Raw genomic sequence first — 23,191 nt, forward strand, 5'->3', positions numbered from 1 at the left:
CATCAATAGAATACGCTTTTTTTTTAAAGAAATAATAATCCGTCAGCATATTGGTAAAATATTTTAGGTCATATCACTTAGGGCTACTTCATTTTTAAGGTCTTCAGAACATCTGCTAGGTTAATACCAATAGAAAACTATTTAAATCACAAGAAGTAAATACAAAGGTAGAAATATTTTGTATACTTAGTCCTTTGCTGATAGACCTCAGCTCCTCTTGACACGGAGCGGTGTAAGGCATCTATATTGTAGTTTTATCTACCTGTCCATTCAGCCGCCAGTTAGGAGGATTATAGTAAATAGTTCATGGTGTACATCCAGCACTGAAAGGTCATGAATGTTGCAATGCAGCCTCAAATGCAAAAACATCCTAAAAACTTACTTTCAAGATGAATTATAATATCACTACTGACCAGTTGGTAACTTCTTCCCAAAGAATGTAAAATTCTACTTGGGTCAGTCATCTATTCCACCTTTAAAGATACCATGTTGAGCATAACACTTTTGCTCTTACCTGAAGAAAACAAACAGTAACATAAAATACTGTGGTACTTTTTATGACATTCATCTTTTTTACTTTTGTGAGACTGTTGAGAATTACTAAGCAGTTAGGTCAATACATTCATTGTATTTGTCATTCATTAACAGCCTTATTTAAATTCGTATTCAGTAACAGAATCCTGTTTAAAATCCTATTTGTGTTGTATTTGCAGGTCATAGCCCATGCAAATTGCAAAGTTCTTACTAAATATTACAGATTTTATACCCTTTTTCCCCTTAGCTCTTCGTTGTATCTAGTTCATGTATAAAAATGAGCTAGTTGGGAAGGTAATTTTTAGCTCTTTGTCATGTCTGAAAAAGGGAGATTGCAGGCTCTAGTATTTTTTCAAGCATAGATATGGAGCACAGGTTTAAATATGTATGTCTTCTGGAACCATACTCTGAAAAAAGGAATAAAAAGAAATTCTGTGCTACATCTAAGAAGTAATCTTTGAATATGTTGTATTATCTTGAGATACTATACTATAAGTATCCCACTAATACACTGTTTATGTGGCAGAGCCTGAAACTCCAAATATATTACATTCTGATGTGAAGCACACAAAAAATGAAAACAGCACATTTGAAAGTAACTAGTGAGACTGTATGATTTCCCTTTCCAGTTTGAATGAACTTTTATATAAAACATACACAACTAAGGCATCTGAAAAAACTAGAAAACAAGCATTATTAGCATTCTACAGAGTGACACTGTTCATTGCTTAAACACCAGTATAAACACCGTAACTAGCAGAATATATAAAATAGCTTTTTTTATCAAATGCCATTTGAAAATAAGTATTTGGGAAAGACCATGTTAAATGTTTAGCAGTTAAGAAATTAAACTCTATTTAACTGTAATCAATAGAATGACTAAAGGCTACCCAATCCTTATTTTTGTGTGGTAAACAGAAATGAACAGACCACTGGGTCACTACATGAGGCTGAAGCACTGCACATCCGTATGTTATGTTTCCATAATTTCCTACTCACAACAGTATTAAAGTAGTTAGCATTCGTTTGAATTATTAATGGCTAAACAGAGAGCATAGGATGCAGTACTGTCTTTGTGAAAATACAGACTTTGTTTCTGTTAAAAAAATCACCATACCAAGTAATACCAGCACAGGGAACTCCCTACAGTATGGATAGCAAATCAATTTGAGAATTAACCTTCTGAAATGAATGCAGCTTTTAAGGCAATAGCAATATAGATTAAGCAGCAGTTTGACATTTTTATATATTCACCTTCCCATTGCACATCAGAAACAGAAAGCTCTGGTTGCCAGACCATTTCATCAATTAAAGGCATTTATAGAATTGTCTCTATACTTCGACGGAGAATAATAAAGCTGATGTGGGCTTCACTGGGGTATTATACACACTAGAATATTGACTTTCTTCTCCATGAATACATTTTTGTGTTTTAGCAGAATACAGAAATGATGTTTTTGAGTCCTCCTGACGGGTTAAATTCATTTTTAATTCAGAAAGTTTGCACACTGTTTAAGTCTTGCTAGAAAAAGGAAATAAAGCAGCTGTAAAGGTTTGTCTTTAATTCTGCTTATTATGAAGAAAAGCACTTTACATGAGTATTTGTTAGTGTTCTCCCTCATGCACTGTTTGCAGTCAAGTACAAATGCTCTACTACAAGAATCTGTGGAAGAAATCTTGATCTCAGTTAACAGTGCCAATCTGGGCTTCTAAATTACTCTTGGTTTATGCTGGCTTCACCAAGAAAAGAATCCTCATTTGCACACATGCTGCACATATAAAAATATACATCTCTCACTGCTAAAATATCGTAAGTTTACTCTCTTGTGTGGTAAGAGAGCCAGAAGAAAGTAATTTCTTTGTGTATAGAACCATGGAAGTAAGTTTTCCTCGTTTATCTATTCCCCAAAATAATCACATGTTGAACTATTTCCTCATGCTACATTTGACATGTCTGCTATTTTTCCACATTGTGTGTGAACTGATATTTGCGTTCCTATTTTCACCATTTTTCATAAATTCACCTCTTTGCCACAAGGTAAAAACAGAAACACTCAGCACACTCCACCTGATAGATTATACATATTCAGCAAGACTAACTTGCTATTCTGTTACTACAGTCTGCCTCTTCAATAATAGCTTAGTTATGCTGTCTAGTTCTTAAAAGCAATGATCTTGTTAAAAGCAGGAAACAGTTAAGTGTTACAGAAATAGCATTACTATTCACTAATAGCCCCAAATGAACCTAACATGAACAATGTTAACAAATATTTCTGGTAAGTTGAGAGTTGATTGTTTTTAAACATCAGCTTTGAGCTGCTGATTATATCAGTGTTTTCCTATTACTGATTAATTAATATTCCATGTCAGTATTTCCACACAGCCTCAACGGGTAAGCAGTAAAATTTCTGACTGCTCTGATGACTGGTAACTGACACACAGCTTTGGAGTTTTCCTTTGTTTGTTTTAAAAGCGTATAAAATGAATGAGGCACGTATTATATATAAGCAATTGGAAAAACATACTAGGTTGTGTTTATTTTTTCTCTGCTATGGGAGTTGTTTAATGTGACATTTCAAAAGATTGAAAATTTACATTGTCAGCATGGTTGAGCAGAAGTATTTTTTTTAGAGGAAAGAGGATTCTGGGAAGGAGTGGCTGGCTGCTCACAACTGAACAAGTTATAAACTTGCTGAAGTAGTACTTAACTTTTATTCCAAAATGTGATTTTTCAGCAAGTCAGAAAAATAGTCTGTAGTATTCAGTTTAATGCTTTCTCCTCAGTTTTTAATGCAGCAGGAATATAGGGCAGAAGGTGTATTTTTGCAACAGAAAACCCATGGAACCCAGGCTGTGAAGAAAATTCATTGCCTGATAAAGGGAATAAATGGAGCGTTTAGCTGGACTGCATTAGAGTCTTAAATATGTGCCTTTCAAAGCCTCCTATGTATTATGGAGCTATCATAGTTTAGATATTAAAATTACCGTAAAAAAGTAACATCGAATACTTTACAATCATGACAATATCATTTATATTACACCATATGAGAACAGAAGAGATTGTTTTCCAAACTGAGGTAAACTTTCATCATATCTTTTTCTTTCTTATTTTTACTAAAGACTTTAATTCAATGTCACTTAAATCAGGATTTCCATTTTACACCTCTGGAGATCATCCAGTCCAATACCTCACTGTAAGCAGGTTGAGCCCCAGCAGGCTGCTCAGGGCCATGTCCAGTCAGGTTTTCACCATGCTCAAGGATGGAGACTCCAAGACATCTCTGGTCAACATCCTCTAGTATTCAATCACTTCTACTGTGTGGTTTTTGTTTTGTTTTGTTTTGCCATCTCCAAACAGAATTTCTGTATTTAATTTGTGCACAAATACATTTCTCATTTACTTACGATTTTCTTTAAAAATCTCCCTAAGAAATACCTGTATGACATTGTAGCCAGTTTTCTTTTATTGAATATTCCTACCGTAAACCTCAGCTCCTCTGTTTCATATCTCGTATCTTTCCTCTTTTTCCCCTTTACCCTTTCAAATCTCGCATTAAGTATTTAAGTGAATACCAGCACTTCCATTTTTGTGGTTTAAATGAGTAGTATAAAGCATCTTATTGCACACTAACTGCAATTTTCTAATTACCTGAAACCACCTAGAATACAATCTCTTCAGGCACCTACTTGCACAGGTTCAAAGCCAAATCCATGTACAGTTCAATCCTACAAAGATGGATGAGGCCAAACCAAGAATTAATTTGTCTTGATTTCAACTAGGAAATAAGCAGAAGCAAGTGAAGAAGCAAAAAAATCTCATATTCATGTCAATGCAGCTACGTAAGAACATGTGAGAAGAATATTCATTATCCAAGCAACAGACATTCAAATAAAAAATTGTTCATGAGCTATCAGTGTGTCTGGATATACAGCTTTTATAGACACAACCCACCTGCAAAGCTGAAGAGCTCCTCATATGCAGGATGCATAATACTGTTTGCACTGAAGCAAGAACCAGCTGAGTGCCTAGCCTTCAGTGGGGAAGTCAATATTCTCTAGAATTTGGTTCACTAGAAATGATGCAGATGGCTCTTTCTTTTTTAAAGTAAACTATGAACAGGCGTATTACATGACCAAATCATAATATTTAGGTAAGTACCTGTGGCCACCACGGCAGTTCTTTTTTTTTTTTTTTTTTTGTTTAGAAATTAGCTTAAAGGCAAATAGTTTCCAACTGCATTCCACAATGGCTCTTTTTAGAAATTTTAATCTTTTATTTTCCACATTTTCATTTTCCACTCTTAGAAAGGAAGGTTTCTGTTTTAAGCCTTTGTCTCTGTGAAGTGACATGACACAGCAGACTGCAAATCTTGGCTCCCCAGCTTCATTGCCAAAGGCTTATGCAGTGCTTGGTTCCATCACCTCTTGGAACTTGGCTTTCGGGGTCTTTTAGCGTGTTCCCTTCTGTGCTGGGGTTGCTGATGGTATCACCTTGTACTGGGTCTGGCCCAGATGGATTTATTCTTCACAGTAGGTGGTATGGTGCTCTGTTTTAGATTTGTGACCAAAACAAGGCTGATAACACACCACCAGTATTTTGGCTATTGCTGAACAATGTGTGTGCCCAGGGTCAAGGTCGTCCTTGTTCCTCATTCACTCCCAACAAGTAGAGCGGGGCTGCACCAGAGCTTGGGAGGGGACACAACCAGGCAGGTGACCTGAACTAATCAAAGAGGTATTCCATGCCACATAATGTCCTGCCCAGCAGTAAAACGGAGAGGAGCGAGGTTTAGGTAAGGTCAGTTGTCTGTTGCTTGGGAGCTGGCTGTCAACTCCCATGGTCTGCACATGGGAGGAGGTGAGCAATTACTATTGCATCTTTTTTTTATTCTTTTTTCATTTTTCTTCCACTTCCTTGCTTATTAAATCATTTTCCTCTTGAGTTTTCTTCCTCTTTTCTTCCTCATCCATGAGTTTTCTTCCTCTTCTTTTTCCCTGTCCCACTGGGGTGGGTGGTGGAGAAGTAAGTAAGCAGCTGTGTGGTGTTTAGCTACCTACCAGGGTTAACCCATAACACACTGCATGCCAGCTGTGGTTCCACAACTGGGCGAGGCTGGTGAGAGCTGCCCAAAAAGAGTCACTCCGCTCATTTCCCCATCTCAGGGACAACCAAAGAGCGTTTATGTGGTAATACCTGCCCAGAGAAGCTGTGGCTGCCCCATCCCTGGCAGTGTTCAAGGCCAGGTTGTACGGGGCTTTGATCAACCTGGTCTAGTGGAAGGTGTCCCTGCCCATGGCAGTGGGGTTGAACTAGGTAATCTTTAAGGTTCTTCCAACCCAAACCAGTCTATGATTCTGTGATTTTACTACTGGCGAAAACTGCATGTGGCCAGTGATCTCAGCATAAAGGAGTTCCAAAGCTCATTATGACCTTACTACATAAAAAAGATAAACAGAAAAAGGATCTCAAAAGACACATGCTAGGAATTCCAGCTACTGGAGAACAGCATTTTCAGTACAATGTTTACATACACGCACATCTGTTTCAGGGTTACTTGGTTTTTGTGTGATTAGAAACTATTTAAATAAAATAATGTCTTTCCCTCTCTTTGTAACTAGACAAATACTATGCATGTCTTTGCCACAGGATGGACTGTGCAAGAGACAGCTCCTTGATTTTTGCGTTTTGTCACTCCTCTTCCTCTCCTGTACCATCACTGGGGAAAATAACGCCCAGTTGCAGACAGACACATGCTCAAAACACAGACGTAAGGTGATAACTGGGATCCACTGAAGCCACTGGCAAAAGTACCATGGTCTTTAGAAGTATGAGAAAAATCATACATATGGCTGCAGACTGGCTAACCAGGTTACACCACAGAAGTAAGTAGCAAAGGGTAGCTGGGAATTTAAGCAATAGTTTCCTGTTTTCAGCTAATCATTAAGTCCTCTCTCTAGCAAAAGCTTAAAGGTAAGAGCATGTTTGTTTTCTTCAGCTTTAACCGGTATTGAGCAGATGTAATGCAGGAGTTGGTGACAAGCTAAACTAAACCCAAAATGCATCTAAGCAAAGGCTGCTGGTGGCTGAAGCAGGGAGATGTGATTCACCTCACAAGTAGTCAGGGTCAGCTTCTGTGCTAGAAACCCTTTGAGGGATTCAAAGACTTGGTTCTAAACCTGTTTCCTCAACACAGTGTCGCACACCTCATACAGATGCCAGAGAAAACCCCAAAGTTGAACCAGCACGAGCAAGGTAGCAAGAGCAAGGTCTAGGGAACAGTGCAGCTACTAACCAGCTGTCCTGCCTGTGGATTAACAACATGGAGCCACATCACTGGAAGCTTGTTTGGCTGCTCTAGCTCTTCCACGCTGCACTGCTCCACATTCATTATGCATTACATTAACAATGCTATGTGATTACTTACCATAATTTCCACCAGCTATATTATGTCATAGAGAAATTTGTCTTGCTGAAATGTTATGTTTGAACTGAATATTAGAGAATGATATTGTCAGATTAAATTTTTATAACAGCAGCTATGAGAGAGCAGTTTTGTATTAGCCACTGCTCCAAGTTATCTTGGCAATGGACCAGTAGGTATGCACCAGTGGAACTGAAAGAAGGAACTGACCCAGCTCTACACTACAGCGATATTCTCTGAAAGCATATTCTACTCCATTCTCTTCAAAAGCAAGAATGTCACATTTTTGTCATATGCTGGTTCTTTCCTGGCCCACTAAACTGAAAATAAGCAAAAAAACCCCCAAACCTAAAACAAACCAAAAAACCTCCAAGAAAACCCTCACATGATGAAACTAGAACAGAAATGTAATGTTTTAGCCATGGCGCATGTATACAACAGGACAGGCAATGATACAGTACTTTAATCTGTATTGTCTATATAAAACATTTATTTTTAAGATCTATAATGATATTATAGAAATACATAGAATATTTTATAGAGTGTATTTTAGTGTACTCACTGTGAAAATAACACATTTATTAAGACAGGTATTCTTATGTCCAAACGTTTTAAATATATGCACTTCTTCGCCTTGCAGTATTATGTTACTGTGAAAAAGAAAATATCAATATTTTATTCTTTGCTCCTCACCAGAATCTTCTCATTCAGACTTCCCTGGGTCATCTAGGGTGCTCACTGCTGTGAGATATTTTATAAAAACCACGAAAAGTACTTAGATTTGTAGATTTCCTATATTTGTTTGCATTCATGTCTAGTGCACATAGCTTGCCGTTCAATTCTCCAAGTGCCTTCTTCATAAGTACAGTGACATATAGTGCATTCATCAGTTTTCACCTCCCGGCCTGCTGGAATGACAATGGTTTCTGCAAAGCAGTTCGGACCTAAAAAAAAGGAAAGATTTTATTATGTGACACCCATAGCACACTGTAATCCAGCATAGTTCACTTGTAGTCTCAAGCATGGAAAACCTAACACAAGGTGAGTAATGCTGGGCACATTAAACAAGAATGTGCATCATGCCCGAGGCTGTTCTGCCCTGCACAGGGGAAGGTGCACTAAAGCCTTTCTGCGAAACACGGAACCTGTGACGGTGACCTCGGCACAAACTGACAATGCAGACGAATACAGATGTACACTAAAGAAAATGCCAGCTATTGGTAATGCAACAGTGTGACTGTAGGTTACTGGAGAGCTGACTGTAAGTGTTATTACTTTTTTCTCATTGGAAACAAGCATTGTATTTCATGTGGTAATCAAAATATCAGATTAGTTTATTTTCCATTTCATGAGAAAACAGTAATTTTCCAGTCGAATGGAATAGTTCCAGCCTCTTCTGAATGGAGATGGTTCTTGTGCATAAAATGCAATATTCCGTTTTATGTAAGTCAGCAAGTCTACAAACACCCCTTTTCACAGTACACTGAAATAACTTTATTTCGAAGGACAAGGCAGGAGAACAACCCACAAGCACAATGTCCATGAGACAAATCTGGTTCGTTCAGAAGGTGACACCCTCGAATCCCTCTGCTGCAGAAGGCTGTGACTATTGTATTATCTACAGTCCTGTTAAAAAGATGTCTACTTCTGCACTGAAAATCCACATGCGCTTGTAAAGGAGCACTAAACCCTACCAATCATCTATCTGTACACTGTCACGTCCTTGGGGGAATGCATCCCTTCCATTCACTAAGTACGCACAAGAGCCTGGCCACTCAACGGCACTTTGGTACCACTATTCATCGCGGTAGGATGGGCCATAGCAGCCAACATATATTGACATGATACCGCTGAAACTCTTGAATGAATATGGGTGTGCAAAACATTTATCAACTGCCAACCTGTTTGCCATACAAGTAAATAAATTACAGATGAGGCTCTGTCTTCCATTGCCGGGTCTACTCTGAGACCTAAGCCAAACAATATGACTGCTTCTATTTTTCCAAGTGCTTTCTCTGAAAACCAAAGGTAGGGGCACGCTGCACATTCTAAAACACAAACCAAACAGCTACAAATCAACTTTAGTAGTTATCTCTTCAGATCATGGTACACATTTGGGTACTGACACAGCAGCCTGAGAATTAGATGCCGAATTGGCAATAATGAAGGCCTTTTCTCTGTGAAGAGCTACTGTCTAGGAGAGACCTGCAAGACCTGCAGAAATTTGCTTCACCAAGTCGTGCTGTTAATCCTCTGAATATTTAAGCTGGTATTTATTCTGACTGACTGAGAACTATCTCTAACATGTGGCTTCTTTGATAGTTTTGAGTGGCTGCTTGCCCAGTCCAGGCTTTGGATGCAGAATGGATAGCAAAGTACAGCATTATCTCATGTAAAATTACCTGCTTTACTAACCTAACATTACTGTGATACTTTTGTGTTTGCAGCCCCCTCAGTCTGTCCGTGCAAAGTATCACTGAGCTGGACAACCCAGGAAGGAGGACTCTGGCGTGGCAGACACGCTCCTGGGTCCCACCTCACACTGGGAGGTGCCCCAGCTTTCAGCTGAGATGAAGGGGCATTGTTAACAATGCTGTCCTCGGTGGAACTTTACAAGATTTCAACTCTAATCTATGAAATTCTGTTTCGTTTAAATACAGAATTCTTCTTGCACCTGATAAAACTTTCATCCCAAGATGGGTTTGTCTGCTCGTTAGGTAAAGATACCTGAATGTTTTCCATGCCGTCCTGTAACAGCCCCGCGTTTTACAAAGCCATATAATATAAAGAGTTAAAATATTAAAAGCAGAATCTACTTTCCATGGTGAATTCGTATGAAACCTACAAGATCACCTGAAATATAAACACTACGTAAAAGGCACAAGAGGAACAACACTGATGTCAATCCCCTGTGTAGGATTTATTTCATTCTGGGAAAGTAAATGTTACAGGCTGTGCTTGGTTATAAAAACCAACCAGGGAACGAAGTAAAAACAGTGCAACACACATAATATAATTCACTAGGATTCCAAATGTAAATGCCTCCATTCACAATCAGCAGCACCTTAATGCAATGTGTGACAAGGCCTCCTTACATCAGAAAGTTATTACATGTAAAGATACAAGTTAGCCCTCAATCGTTAAACTATTTAAGATGGGGGAAAGTCACTGCTTTGGTCAAGCTACAGAACAGCAATAACCGTCTACTTGAGAAAGGGACCCCACAAAAGTAAACGACAGCAACAAATATTTTTTTAGAATCATGCAACTTTCCCACAGAAAATTGCCTATTTTCTGGTTCTGCATTTGCACCCATCATCACTATAACTGCAAATCCAATATAGAACTTAGACTGGTAATAACCAACTGGTATCCTTGCCTCATCTTTTTCTTTGCAATATTGTGTGCACACAATATTGTGGTTAATGTTACAGAAAAGGTCATCAATGAAAAGGCTGAACTGACTATATTACTTCAACACCCTGCACATAAATGTCAGTATAATATAGTGTCCAAACAAGGGAAAATAATTCCATCGCTCTCCTTTTATCGTTTCTCCAAGCCCTCAGACTTCTAGGACAAAAACGAACCAACCAACCAACCGAGCCTCATCTCAAACCTTATTCAATTTTGAAGCTGTGTGAGCTAGTCCTGACTCTTGGTGTCCTGTGGCTCCCTTCCCACCAAGCAGGCAATGTTCATCCCTTTCCTTTTCCCCTGAGGAGCAGTCACAGAAACCAGACTTCCATGGCTGGACTGGCCAGAGGCAACCAGTCTGCAGTGGTGGGGAATACACGGGGTGGCAGTGACAGCACCTGGCTGCACCTGAACCTCCAGCAGTCCTTTCCTGGCCCTGCCAGTTGGATGGATGGTGCTGATGAAGCAGCTAATGATCCAATTCCCTGCCTGCCTAAAAGCACAGTGGGGAAACTGAGGAATCAACTATTTTAAGCAGACAAAGTAGGCAGAGCAGGCACACAAAGGATGTTGTTAGAGTTGAGTGTCATTTCCTCACTCTCACTTAGCAGGGGGACGCAGAAGCACGTCTCCTCCACATTCAGAGTAGATAAGCTGCCTTGAAGACGTGGCATTTGCTGAAACTACTGCTTTACTTGAAACTGGGCAGTTTATATTGCATTAGCAAGACTTTCAGATTCCCATCATAAGGGGCACACCATTTTTTAGGTTTTTTAAATCTTTTCAAAATTACCTGACTTAGCACATGAAAAGCATTTACAAGTGAACTGGGGCTGTTCCAGCTCCAAAGCGGTGGTGGTCTTTCTGACTACATGTTGCTGTTGCAGGAATAGTGGATCTCTTCTCCTTGGTCTACAAAGCAGGCCGCCTGCTTTCTGAGCTCCTGCTTGGTGACACTATCCTGCCCAGCCTCATCACTCAGTACTCGTGCAGTGCAGCAGTGGCTGGTTTGAGCTTGTTTATCTACAGTATAAACCTCCTGGGCCCCATCCCGAATTGCATACACTTACATAGCTCTAAGGAAGTCAGCGGTGCTGCACGCCTTCACAGTACATGAAGATCTTGCCATATCACTCTTAAATCTGGCAGAAAATTCAATATGACATATTGTGTCAATTCCAAGTGCAGCTTGAAATCTACCACGACATCATTTGTTTTCCTGAAGTATACACTGGTGCTGTCAGACTCCACTTGAGCCATACCATGCTGGTATCAGCAGAGGTTTCTTCCCTAGGGCTAAGGCACAGTTGCTGCTGTCTCAGTGATGTCTCGAAGCACCTAGTTCAGTGCAAATCCTCAGTTCTCACGCCGAGCACCAGAGTGGCATGCAGCTCTTGGATTCCCTGCATTTGGAATAGTGAGTCCTAGCTTCCAAAAGCAACATTTATATTGGGATCTAAGGAACTAGGAAGGCATAGTTGGTGGTTAATTCATTGAGAGTTTATAATAGGATTTATTGATTTGGGTTCAAACTTGAACAGGGGAGATTTAGGCTGGATATAAGGAAGAAATTCTTTACTCCGAGAGTGGTGAGGCACTGGCACAGGTTGCCCAAGGAAGTTGTGGATGCCCCATCCCTGGAAGTGTCTAAGGCCAGGTTGGAGAGGGCTTTGAGCAACCTGGCGTAGTGGAAGGTGTCCTTGCTTTTGGCACGGGAGTTGGAAATGGGTGATCTTAATGTCTCTCCCAACCCAAACCACTCTATGATTATATGATTCTATGAATGCGATCCTCAACTTTTAAATGCTTAATAACTTAAAAAGTTTGGAAATATAATTGGGGTGACTGCTGCTATAGTGATTTTTTTCAAAGGCTTTACGCTTGTCCTGTGAAAAGCTTCCAATGACTTGTATGTTATGCTTCAGAGTTGACAAATGCAACAATCTAATTAAAATGCAAATTTTGTCATCTTGGAAGAAAACAGCCGATACCAATTGTGAGCAAAGAATGCCCAAGCCACTCACCTGCAGAAGCAACAGCACCTGTAACCTTGACAACCTCACAAGAGGCTCTATAAAGCTTCTCCTCCTCCTGCTCCTCTCCTTCCACAAAACCACAGCTGTACACTACAGAGTTGTGCCTATTTCCTCTGCAGCCTGCCCCTGCTTTTGCATGGGCACATGTCCCCATCAGTTCCAAAACGTAAGACACAGCAATTTGGTAAATTGTGTTTTAATCAACTGTTTTCATCATGTGTTAAACCAAATTATGGACAAAGAAATCTGTCTGACTGCGAGTTAATATGTTTGCCTGGAGAATAAGTCATGGCAAATTTCCGCCTATTAGAACTACAGTGACAAACTCTGTAATGTAACACTTTGGTGTAGGACTGCTTTGGGCTCTGCGTTATACTAAACTCCCTAATAGCTGCCCTTTGAACAGCTCCTTGCAGCAGTCAAACAGGTCACTTCAGAGGTACCTGACAGCAGTCCCATCTACCCTGAGAGTTTCAATGGCATTCACCATTGTAATATCAGTGTATTTTACACAGTAGTGCAGTGGTATTCCCTGTTTTGTTTCCCATTTCCCTCCTACTTCCTGACATCTGCCTTTTCTGTTTGACCACTGATTAAAGACTTGAGCGTCTTCATGACAGCGAATTTTATACCAGATAGAAATCATACAGAAACAAACATTTCCTTACATCGAGTCAAATCTGCTGCTGCCTTTCTGTGGTACAGAAAAGCTTTGCTTTCCAGCAACACTACTTGACAATCTTCCACGTTCAACAAGAGTGTTCCTGTTGTTCAATCATTTCAGTAACACATCAGGGAAAGTGAGGCCTTCCCCCCACCTTTCAGATGATTCTTTCTGACTTCCTCTAGGAAGTCTATTGCAGATGACAGTGAAACTGATGAAACACCAAACTGGAAGAAGAGATACAGACAATCTCCTCGCCTGCACTTCAAGCTGTCTGCTGCAGATAACCTGGGATGCCACAGCACAAAACCAAGGACTTTTCTGCACTCCAGCTGGAAGTTACACAGGGGAGGTAGGACAGCCAAGGACCAGGAAACGGATAAAGGGTAGCTATATCTGCCTCCCTTATGTACCTCTTGAGATGTTTGAGGTGGGTTTCAAATTGTGCTAATGCAGCATAGGGAGACAAAATAAGGCTGCTCTGCTGTGCAGCACTGCAGCAGCAAGATTTATGAGATGCGGGCATTACTTCCCTCATCCCTCTCAAATCTAATCACTTCCTCAAAAGACGCTATCGGTACCTACTTTGTGCCCTTCTAATCCCTCATCTCTTCTTAAGGGTCTGTATCTCCCTGACCCGATTTTGTTTCCCTCTCATGCAGACATATATAAATACATGTATCTCCTGCTAAACGTTAGCTTGGAAGATAAAGCACAAAAAGCAGCTGGCATAAGTCGCCTGTGACTAGGATTACAGCACACTCTCATTCTCTCACAAAAATAAGTTCATCACCCCTGCTGCTGTCACAATTCTGACTGCTCTCAATCCAGAGCAACCTTTTACTTGCCTCAGTACCTTTGGATACTACTGAACCGAGTCCAGAAGAGAGTTTTCAATTACAGAAGAAGGATTCAGGGAGACCCAATTTTAAGAGCAATTTGCGACCCTGAAGAACCATGTATTATTTCTGTAGTTTATCAATGCCTTAAGACAATGGCTGCCAGAGAACCATGGCAATAGTTCTGAATAGTACTGAAAGTCTATTAGACTTTCAGTAAATGTGTATATAAATGACAAAAGAAAAATAAAGGTATTCATGCATTTTGTGATTTTACCTACCTGCTATGGGAAGTAACAAAAAGGCAGCATGTGCAATGTGCTACCTTTCATGAAAGCGGTATTTTGCTTATGCTAGAGGCTTGGTGCTTTTAAGAATAAGAAAACCCCTCCCTCTGTTAGAAGCACAGGGGACTGACAGATTGAAAGAAGATCTGTCCAGGGCCAAACAATTAAAAATAAGATTTTCCAACCTAATTTAGAAGGATGGGTACAGCAGCATCTGCTGTGAGTGGACAGACAGAAGAGAGCTCAGTGAAGTTCTCCTGTAACTAAATGCAGTGGTCATATCCTCAGCAGCACTGCTTTGGCAGAGTGGATAGCAAAGCTCCAGCACTTGCTTTAGTCTAAGTGTGCCTCTGTGTGTGTGTGTGTGCGTCTGCTTTAATCCAGAAGATAAAACAAGCTATAATCTTACTTAGAGTTGGGTTTTAATATTCTGCTTATACGACTCACAAGACCTGGTTTTGATTAGTTCTGTTGCTTTACTTTTTCATTTATCATGCATGGCAGCACTATTGATCAACATTTAGTTCCATCCCCAGTCCTAGAAACTGGAGGAGTGTCCTCAGGAACAAAACGAAGCCACCATGGCCACTGGACAGATCCTTTCCATCACTGCTTCTTCCCAGTTCTGACTCTCCATTGCCTTGCACTTTGTGGTGATGTTAGTAGTATCCCTGGAATGACAATGCGAAATGCTACCAAAACCAGGGCTGAACAGTTACCTCTGCACAGACAGAAATTGCTCGCTGGAAGGGAGTGGTCCATAATCCTGCTGCTACCGCTGCCCCCTTGGGTTTTCATGTGTATTCAGAGAGCAGAATTTCAGATATCTGTTTTTTGTGTATTGAACAAAAAGAAGCAAAGGAACATCGACCACTACACAGTCCAATTCTGGATGAGCCGAACAGAAAGCCTCAGAGCATAAAAGGGCCCAATTAAATAGGAGGCTTGAGTGCCATAAAAATAAACTACACCAAACAACTTCCTTTATCAGAGAAAATACAGAAAGACTTGAATGCTCTACTTAAAATGATTTTCAGAAGGCCTGCAACTTGTAAAGAGATATTGTGTTCCACCCAGAAATGGCACCAATTAGATATGAGCTGAACACTGTGTGTTACAGAAAATTACATAAACACGTAGAAGCCAGCAAGCCGTGCATCAGTTCTGCTCTCAGCTTTCTTGCAGCTCAGGCACCACCCAGACAATTAGGAAATTAGAGACACTGGGCTTGAATGCAGTAGGAAAACTCACAGCAGATGCCTCCTTAGATAACAGAAACATTCAGGAGCTGGCACTGCTCACCTGCAGCTCACTGCTGACCCTGCCTGCCGGCAACAAGTTTTCATCAATGTCATGCTTGCAGAAAGCCACCTGCCTGTGCTTCCCCCAGCATTCTGCTTCCCCCTGCACCAGCCAGGCTAGGCCGTGAACCAGCCTGTATTAAAGCTGTCCTGGAAGAGAGGAGGGGTGGTTTTGGTCCAGGATATGACCTGCAGCGCAGAGATCCTGCAGAGATGCTCGCAGTGGAGTGGGGGTATGCAGCAAAAACATCAGCTACTTGCTTGGAAAACTATTTCTGAAGCCCAGAGAGGGCAGTCACATGTAAGAAACCAAAGTGATGCACTGCTAAGTTTTCCCTCAGTTACAGAAGCTGCTGAAGCATTGCCAGGTGCTGTGGAGACATACTGCCAGTGGCGGTGAGACGTTGTGTGGGTTGCAGTGGGCGAGCTGCTGCCTGCCCCAGCACTCATAGCATGGAGGTTTAAAAGCTCTGCTACTGAGGTTAACTGGGCTAAACCTTCCTTTCCTTAAGCTGTTTATTCACCCCAGTGACCGTGTCTGGCAGCCTGGTGGAAGCCCTACTCAGCACTAAGACATCTTCTTTGCACTGGGAAACATCAGCTGACTCTTCAGACTAAGAAGCCGTATGAAATGCCTTTGTTGAAAGATCCTCAACAAGTTATCCTAAAAACTATTATGCAAATTTAAATAGACTCTGCACTTCCAAAAGCACACACTACGGGCCGGTAATTTAATGCATCAGAGATCTGCTGCAAACCCTAAAAGCACATTTTAATTAGCCAAAACACAGCAGCACTGGTGGGCTGCAGCATCTATCAGGCAGGTTAGTTAGGTTGCTGAGAAGTGTATAGCAGCTCAGGCAGTAATGTGCAGGATTGTATGTGTAAGGAAACACACACTAAACGCAGGATGATAATGAAGGAAGAGATTTTGAGAATTATTATGGAAAAATCCCTAAAGACTTCAACTAAATTGAAAGTTAAAGTGGTACCAAAGTATAGTATAACGCTGCTTTGGCAATGAAGTGGAATCTAAAACAGAGTATTTTTCCAGTCACTATAAAGCACTGGGTAGTGAGAATACAGTACACAAGGATGGCCAGTGGCTATCTACTGCTACAAGGAGTTATTCAATGATACTAACAAAACATTATCAGCCAAGCATCAGCCATTTTCTCACCAAAGTTTAGAATAAATACATTGAATACTGTTAAATCAGGAGTTATCTTTCTTACTGAGATGATTTATTTATTTACTTATGATCCTCAGTATTGCTCTTACTCAGGATGATTTATATCAAAATACTGAATGCAGTATCATTCAATTCCAGAAAGACTGTCACAGCAGACAGTGACAACTCTCCCAATCAAATAGCACCCTTGAAAAATTAGGTCTTTTATAAGGGGTTGGTTTGGTTTTTTTGTTGTTATTTTGGGTTTTGTCATCATAACCAAAGCTTTGGTTGTTGGGGTTTTTTTTTAACTATGACCTTAGGGGATTGCCTACACAGATTTCTAGCCCCTCATCCAAATTCACTAGAGGTGGTTTGCTGTGGCTGTAAGTTGTACAGATGTACTTAACATTTCTGTCTCTAGGTAATCTGAAATTTGCTGAAATGATACACACTAACCTAGAAGCAGGCATCATCACTGAAGGAGCAATGGTTTGGGGTCTCAGATACCCGTGTAACCCTCTCATACAGGCAAGCTGTGAGCAATGTTGTCAGCTGCCCGAAAAGGGAACAGAAGTTGAGACTAAAAGGGAATAAAGTTTGTACAATAACAGAAATAACTGGTTCACCACATCTGAACTGCTCAGCTTCATACCCAGAGACTGTTCCTGTAGCAGCTTCTGGACTATATCTGCGGTATTTGGTTCATTTTATCCATTTCCTTTGAGTTACATGACAAAAGGTAAGAACCCAGCAGAGATCGATCCCAGTGCAACTGTTATTTAAAACATTAAAAAACACAGTTCCACAAAGGTCTTTCTTTAATATATATATTGAAGTCTGACCACCTTCTCTCCCCCTTCCACCTTTCTTACTTAGAATGTTTCACAAAATCTGCCTCCTAAAAATAGATAAATGGTGCCCTTTACGACAATAAAGGGATAGAAGTGACAGCGATCTACGCCGAAAAATGAATTATAATTGTTGGCATGTCATACATCACTTTAAAATACAGTGACTCCTAACAACATCCTTTGCCATGCATTGTTAGCTTCATTGACTGAAATAAAGAGCGGTACTTCTGAAAAACAGGTGTAGTGCACTGGAATCAGAATGAACCAAAGCTTTTTACTCACCAGTCCTAATGAAGTACTATCTTTAGGCATGAAAATTTATAAAATATGCAGTTATAACTGCTGGTGGTTTTAACATGATACTAATATTATGTGAAAATACCTGTAAATAACAGATATTTTTGTCTAAGAAAAAAATATCAATTCTAACATGCACCTAAGATACTCCACAGCTGAGAAAAATCACTGTACTTTTATGAGCAAGAGATAGGCTATGCTTTGCCCTCCATGCTGCTGAATCAATAATTCTACCTTTTCTTGCCCTTTAATGATTTTCCTCTGGTGGTTATGAAGCACAGCACTGAGACAGCTTGCTTTTGAAAGACTGTATTTTGTGCCTGTTCAGGAAGCCAAAGAGAAAGTATATGAAAAACGCTGCTGTGAGCGCACGCCCTTCCTGCCCTTGGTACCCTGAGCTGCACTGTTCCCGTGCTCCACCACGACATGAGCTGAGGAAAGTCTGGTGTTGGTCCCTACACCAGCACACTCCTCCCAGAGAGCCACAGCCCTGCAAACAAGTCACTTGGCACCCAACTTTGCCACCTAAAACCAAGGGATCTGGTCCAAGCCAGCCATCTGTCTATGGAGGGAAAGGAAGAATCACCTCCAGGAGTAAGTCACTGCACCCCCTTTAGCCAGATGCTGCCACAATGGTTCATGAGCCCGGTCTACAGGTTGTTCCCCTCACCAGCATGGAGATGCCCTCCTCGTGGTTCAGCCCAAGTTCTGACATGGGCTTGTACCACTTCCTTACTTCATATTGCTCTTGCACTGTGGTGGGTTGACCCTGGCTGGACACCAGGTGCCCACCAAAGCTGCTCTACCACTGCCCTGCTCAACTGGACAGGAGGGAGAAAATATAATGAAAGCCTTGTGGGTCAGGATAAGGACAGGGAGAGATCACTCACTAATTACTGGCATGGGCAAAACAGGCTCAACTTGGGAAATTAGTTTAACTTATTATCAATCAAATCAGAGGAAGATAATGAGAAACAAAACCAAATCTGAAAAACACCTTCCCCCTACCCCTCCCTTCCTCACGGGTTTAATGTCACTCCCAAATTCTCTCAGTGCAGGGAGATGGGGAATGCAGCTTGTGGTCAAGTCTTCACACATTGTCTCTGCTGCTTCTTCCTCCTCAGGGGAGGACTCCTCACACTCTTTCCCTGCTACAGTGTGGGATTCCTCCCATGGGAGACAGTCCTCCACCAACTTCTCCAATGTGAGTCCTTCCCAAGGGATGCAGTTCTTCATTAACTGCTCCAGCAGTTGCAACATGAAAATCCATCACTACCAGAAGTCAATTCCCTCTCATTTCTGTCTGCTTCACCCTTACACAACTCATGCATCAACAACTGGCTAACAGAGATCCTTTGGGGTAGGAAGAGTGGAAAACCAGAAGACAGAAGGGTGATTCACTGCAAAGGCAGAGTAGGAAGCCACTAGTGTTGGAAGAAACCAAATTAGTGGGATTGCAAGCAGGAGGGAAAAAGGGAGGAAAGCAGGCTGGGTGACTGGCAAAATTATTTTAAAGGCTCATCTCTTTGTGAAGATGGAAAGACAGGTGATTTAAAGTGTGAGACATAAATTATGAAAGATACAGGAAGTGGTTTTGTTAAATGCAAAGATTGTCTCTGTGAATTATGCAAATACTTTCATATTGAGAGAAGTGCAGCAGCACAGAAATTGCATGTCACTCACAGGGGCAGACATAAAAGGATATCGCTACCCAAATGAAATCTTCCACAGAGTATTGCTCGACTTCATATCTGATGTCTGAATCCAGCATTTATTTGCCCATGTGCTGCAAAATTAAAACTACTACTTCAGCGCTCTTTCCTGCAATTATTAGCACACATTTTCTTTCCATTACACAGGTGTGTGAAAATTGGGAAGAGCAGAGCAAAGGAGTCAATCTCCTCAGAAAAGCCAGATTTGTATGTACATGGATGCATGTCAGCAGGGTCAGGGTCTAGTGAAAGAAACGTAAGGTCATGATGGTAAGCTGCATGTTTCCTTTCACATTTCCACTGCAACTTTGCTCTTTTAGAGCCCCCTATTTTTAGCCAATGCAAGCTCATAATCTAAGCAGCCAAAATTCATATAATGAAGACTGTAAATATGTCTGCTCCTCTGAGGAGGAAGAGACAAGATATTCCCAGTCAGCAGCTGAACTATTTAAATGTCCTACCGCTTATCCAAAAGCACTTGAGGATGCAAGCACTACCAATGTTACTGAAGCTCCTGTTCACAGGAGTAGCCAGCAAAGATGCTCTGGGGAAAGTAAGAAATCAGATCAGGCCTTTTGTTAAATTAACAGTCCAGAAAACTCTGTCTTCACAAATTGGCTTCCAGGCAGAGGCCCCCAGGATGGCCAAGCTGGCACTGGGAGCCTGGGCTGCTGCTTAGATCTCTCTTCTCTTTTTCTCTCCCAATACATTAGACCTCTGGAGCACTTATTGAGGCATGAAAGCTAGTCTTTGTATTTACAGTAATAGAATCATTGTAAACCTATTCTTAAATATTTCCACATATTATATGTTTCTTCTTGTAAAATCATCTCCAAAGGCAAGTATTATGGAAATAAAAATTCTGGGGGAAAAACAGCTGGTGCTTTAATGTTTATCTGAAAGCTATGTTTGTTTTCTCCTAGGCAAAACCAGAGCCACATGAAATTGTAAATGATTCCCGAGACACTTTGAACTGATTTTCGTAAAACTTGGATTAGTGCACTAGAAAAAGAGTAGTAAATAAAATGAAAGCAGTAAAACTAAAAATTACATTTTACTTTTCTAATGAAGTTATTAATCCAAAATGTCCTACAACCAACAATTAAGCACTCGATTTACAATTACAGTGTTAGCTACTCCATTTGTCTTTGGGGTATTCTTCTACTCTACAGTGATTAAAATGATCACTGCACACCTGCTGCATACACAGCATAAGCTTAAGGAAGACTTGGGAAGCTAGGGTGGATTATAAGTCATTAGTTTACACAAACCCCCTAGAAGACAAAACTAAATTAAAAGGAGGAGATCTTAACTACAGAGTGGACCAAAGTGCTGCAAAACACGTGGGATTCAGAGACGTGGAAAGGGGATGTTTCCTGGAGAAAGCCAATGTCACAGCAAAGGGGGAATATCAGCCCAAGAGGAAGAAACCAACTCCTCTTGATTCATTCCCTTTCACAAGGTATGGTTTATTTCTATCTTGCTCAGGGGCTTAACTTGCAAATATTCCCTTTGCACTGATACCAGAAGCTTTAGTAGCACAATATGTACTTGTGAAGTCTATAACCACTAATGGATTAGTAATTTCTTTTCTCATTCTTTATTCCAAGTATGTGTGTAATTTATGCATGCCATTGAAATCTGTGTATTAATGTGCATAAAAAATGAGTTCTGTAAGGAGCCTCTGTGGAACAAAAGCTTTGGATGGGTTTTCAAGAGTGGCTGGCAAAGTGAAAAGGAGAGGAGGAGTTTTAAGCAGTCTCATTTCCACTAGAGAATGCACGAAGACTGGAGAACAGAAGATCCAGTCCACAAACAGCCGAAGAGTCATACGGTATCTACACTGATTTCCTTCCCTTTTTCTTTGTACTTTTTCTTGCTTTTTTGCATTGTGACCTCTGCAGCGCTGAGGCTCTTTCTTGCAGGTTTTGGGGGTTTTTTGCATAGGACCTTGCAAGTTAGAGCCTCAATGCTAATTTTGAAAATAATTACAGTAATGATGATGAACATTTTTCTTTCTATAATCCAAATACTGTTAGTTATTTGACATAGCTACTAAATTATGAAGTAATGAATCTTATTGAACAGAGGGGAAAAGTTCAAACCTAAATGAATTCTCTCACAGGTGTGTTAGAGATGAAGGAAACAAAGAATGGCCATAGTTAGAAGAGCTTTCAGGGCTCTAACATTAGTAAAACAAACATACACACAAATGGTAACACCCCAAAATTAACAAGGTGGTTCTGCAGTGATTGAGTTGCATATGTATCTGTATCCACCAAACACTAAAAAGCCATTCACAGCGCTGTAGGAGCTGGCAAATATTTCAGCCTCTCTACAGACTCCATGACTCTATAAACCTTGCCCATGTGTCCCCTCCTCCATCTTCTTCCCAAAAGGAAGAGTAGCAGCCTTTTCAGCCTCTTCCCATCAGCCAGCCCCATCCCCTCCAGCACGCTAGCTGCTCATCTCCACACCTTCTTTACATCTGCTACAGCCTTTTTCAGGTGCAGAGACCAGGACGGCACACAGTGCTCACACATGGGTGTGTCGGTGGGGAAAAAAATGGAACCATCTACCTTATTCTCATTATCTTTCAAGATTATGGACAGTATTTCCAATTAAGGGCAATACTTCACTGGCTTTGTTGCCTGCCATCGCATATCAAGCTGGTGATTTCAGAAACCTCTCAGTAACCACTCTGAGCTGCAACAGCCGCTTCCCAGACTAGCACAGAGGCACCGTCTGGATTATTCACCCTATGGGCATCACTGTACACTGAACCTTGTCTGTCATCTTTTTACCCACTCATTTTGTGAGCTACTTTTGGAGATGTTTGCCGCTGGCATAGCATCTGACTATCTAAAAGAGCTTTGCACCATCCAAACTGTGGAAATCAACTGCATGCTCCCTGCTGAAGATACCAATTCCCCTAGGAATCAACGCAGGAATGCCTTGACCCTCATGCCCCTAGCATTTCGCTTTACTGGACTTTCTAACCATTTTTCAAATCCATGCAAACTCTTTGACAGCCAGGGGAAACTGTGGCAATGACTTCAAGTCTCACTCTGCCGTGTACAAAAAGGACCTACATCCCTTTCCTTGGTTTGAGCCTTCACATAATAATTTCACTGAGATAGACTAGTTCTTTTAACGTGAGAGACAGCAGAGGTGTTATTCTGAGGATGAACAGCTGAAGTTCTTGATAATAAGGATTTTCTCCTTTACGATGCCTTCCAGCCAAGGATTGCAAACCCTATCTTGGGACTTACATGCTGTAAGATTAGCCAGATGTCTATGAATTTGTAGTCTGAGGATATGTTCACTTTCTTAAGCAAAAGAATAGCAATGATTTTTAATACATTTTCTCCTTATATTTTGAAAAAGGGAAAATCACCTAAATCCTTTAGATGAAAGTGACCATTTTTCTTAAAACTGCAGTAGAGAGACACCAAGCAATTTCTAACAACCATTAAATATACTCTTGCTATCTAATGTGCATGTGGAAATAAGGTTTGCAGTATTATTATTTTACAGGCTAACAAGGGATCATTTTATTTCTAAATTTCAGCACAAAAAAAAAAAAAAAACCCCACCAAAAAAACAACCCACCCAAAAACCCTCTAAATCCGAGAATAATTTTTAAAGGAAGTCTTT

The 23,191-nt window shown here is 40.7% G+C and overlaps 1 protein-coding gene across 5 annotated transcripts in view; it reads right to left on the reverse strand.

The window, feature by feature from the left end:
* Nucleotides 1–4,675: 4,675 nt before the first annotated feature.
* The window catches only part of VWC2 (von Willebrand factor C domain containing 2), a 57,786-nt gene continuing 39,270 nt past the window's right edge, over nt 4,676–23,191 (reverse strand). For all 5 annotated transcript variants that reach the window (XM_030505708.1, XM_030505746.1, XM_030505727.1 and 2 more), the window contains exon 4: nt 4,676–7,900. In XM_030505708.1, coding sequence (XP_030361568.1) covers nt 7,749–7,900 — 152 coding nt within the window. In that variant the 3' untranslated portion in view covers nt 4,676–7,748. The remainder of the gene's footprint in view (nt 7,901–23,191) is intronic.

Source organism: Strigops habroptila, chromosome 1, assembly GCF_004027225.2.
Source record: "Strigops habroptila isolate Jane chromosome 1, bStrHab1.2.pri, whole genome shotgun sequence".
Taxonomy (NCBI): domain Eukaryota; kingdom Metazoa; phylum Chordata; class Aves; order Psittaciformes; family Psittacidae; genus Strigops; species Strigops habroptila.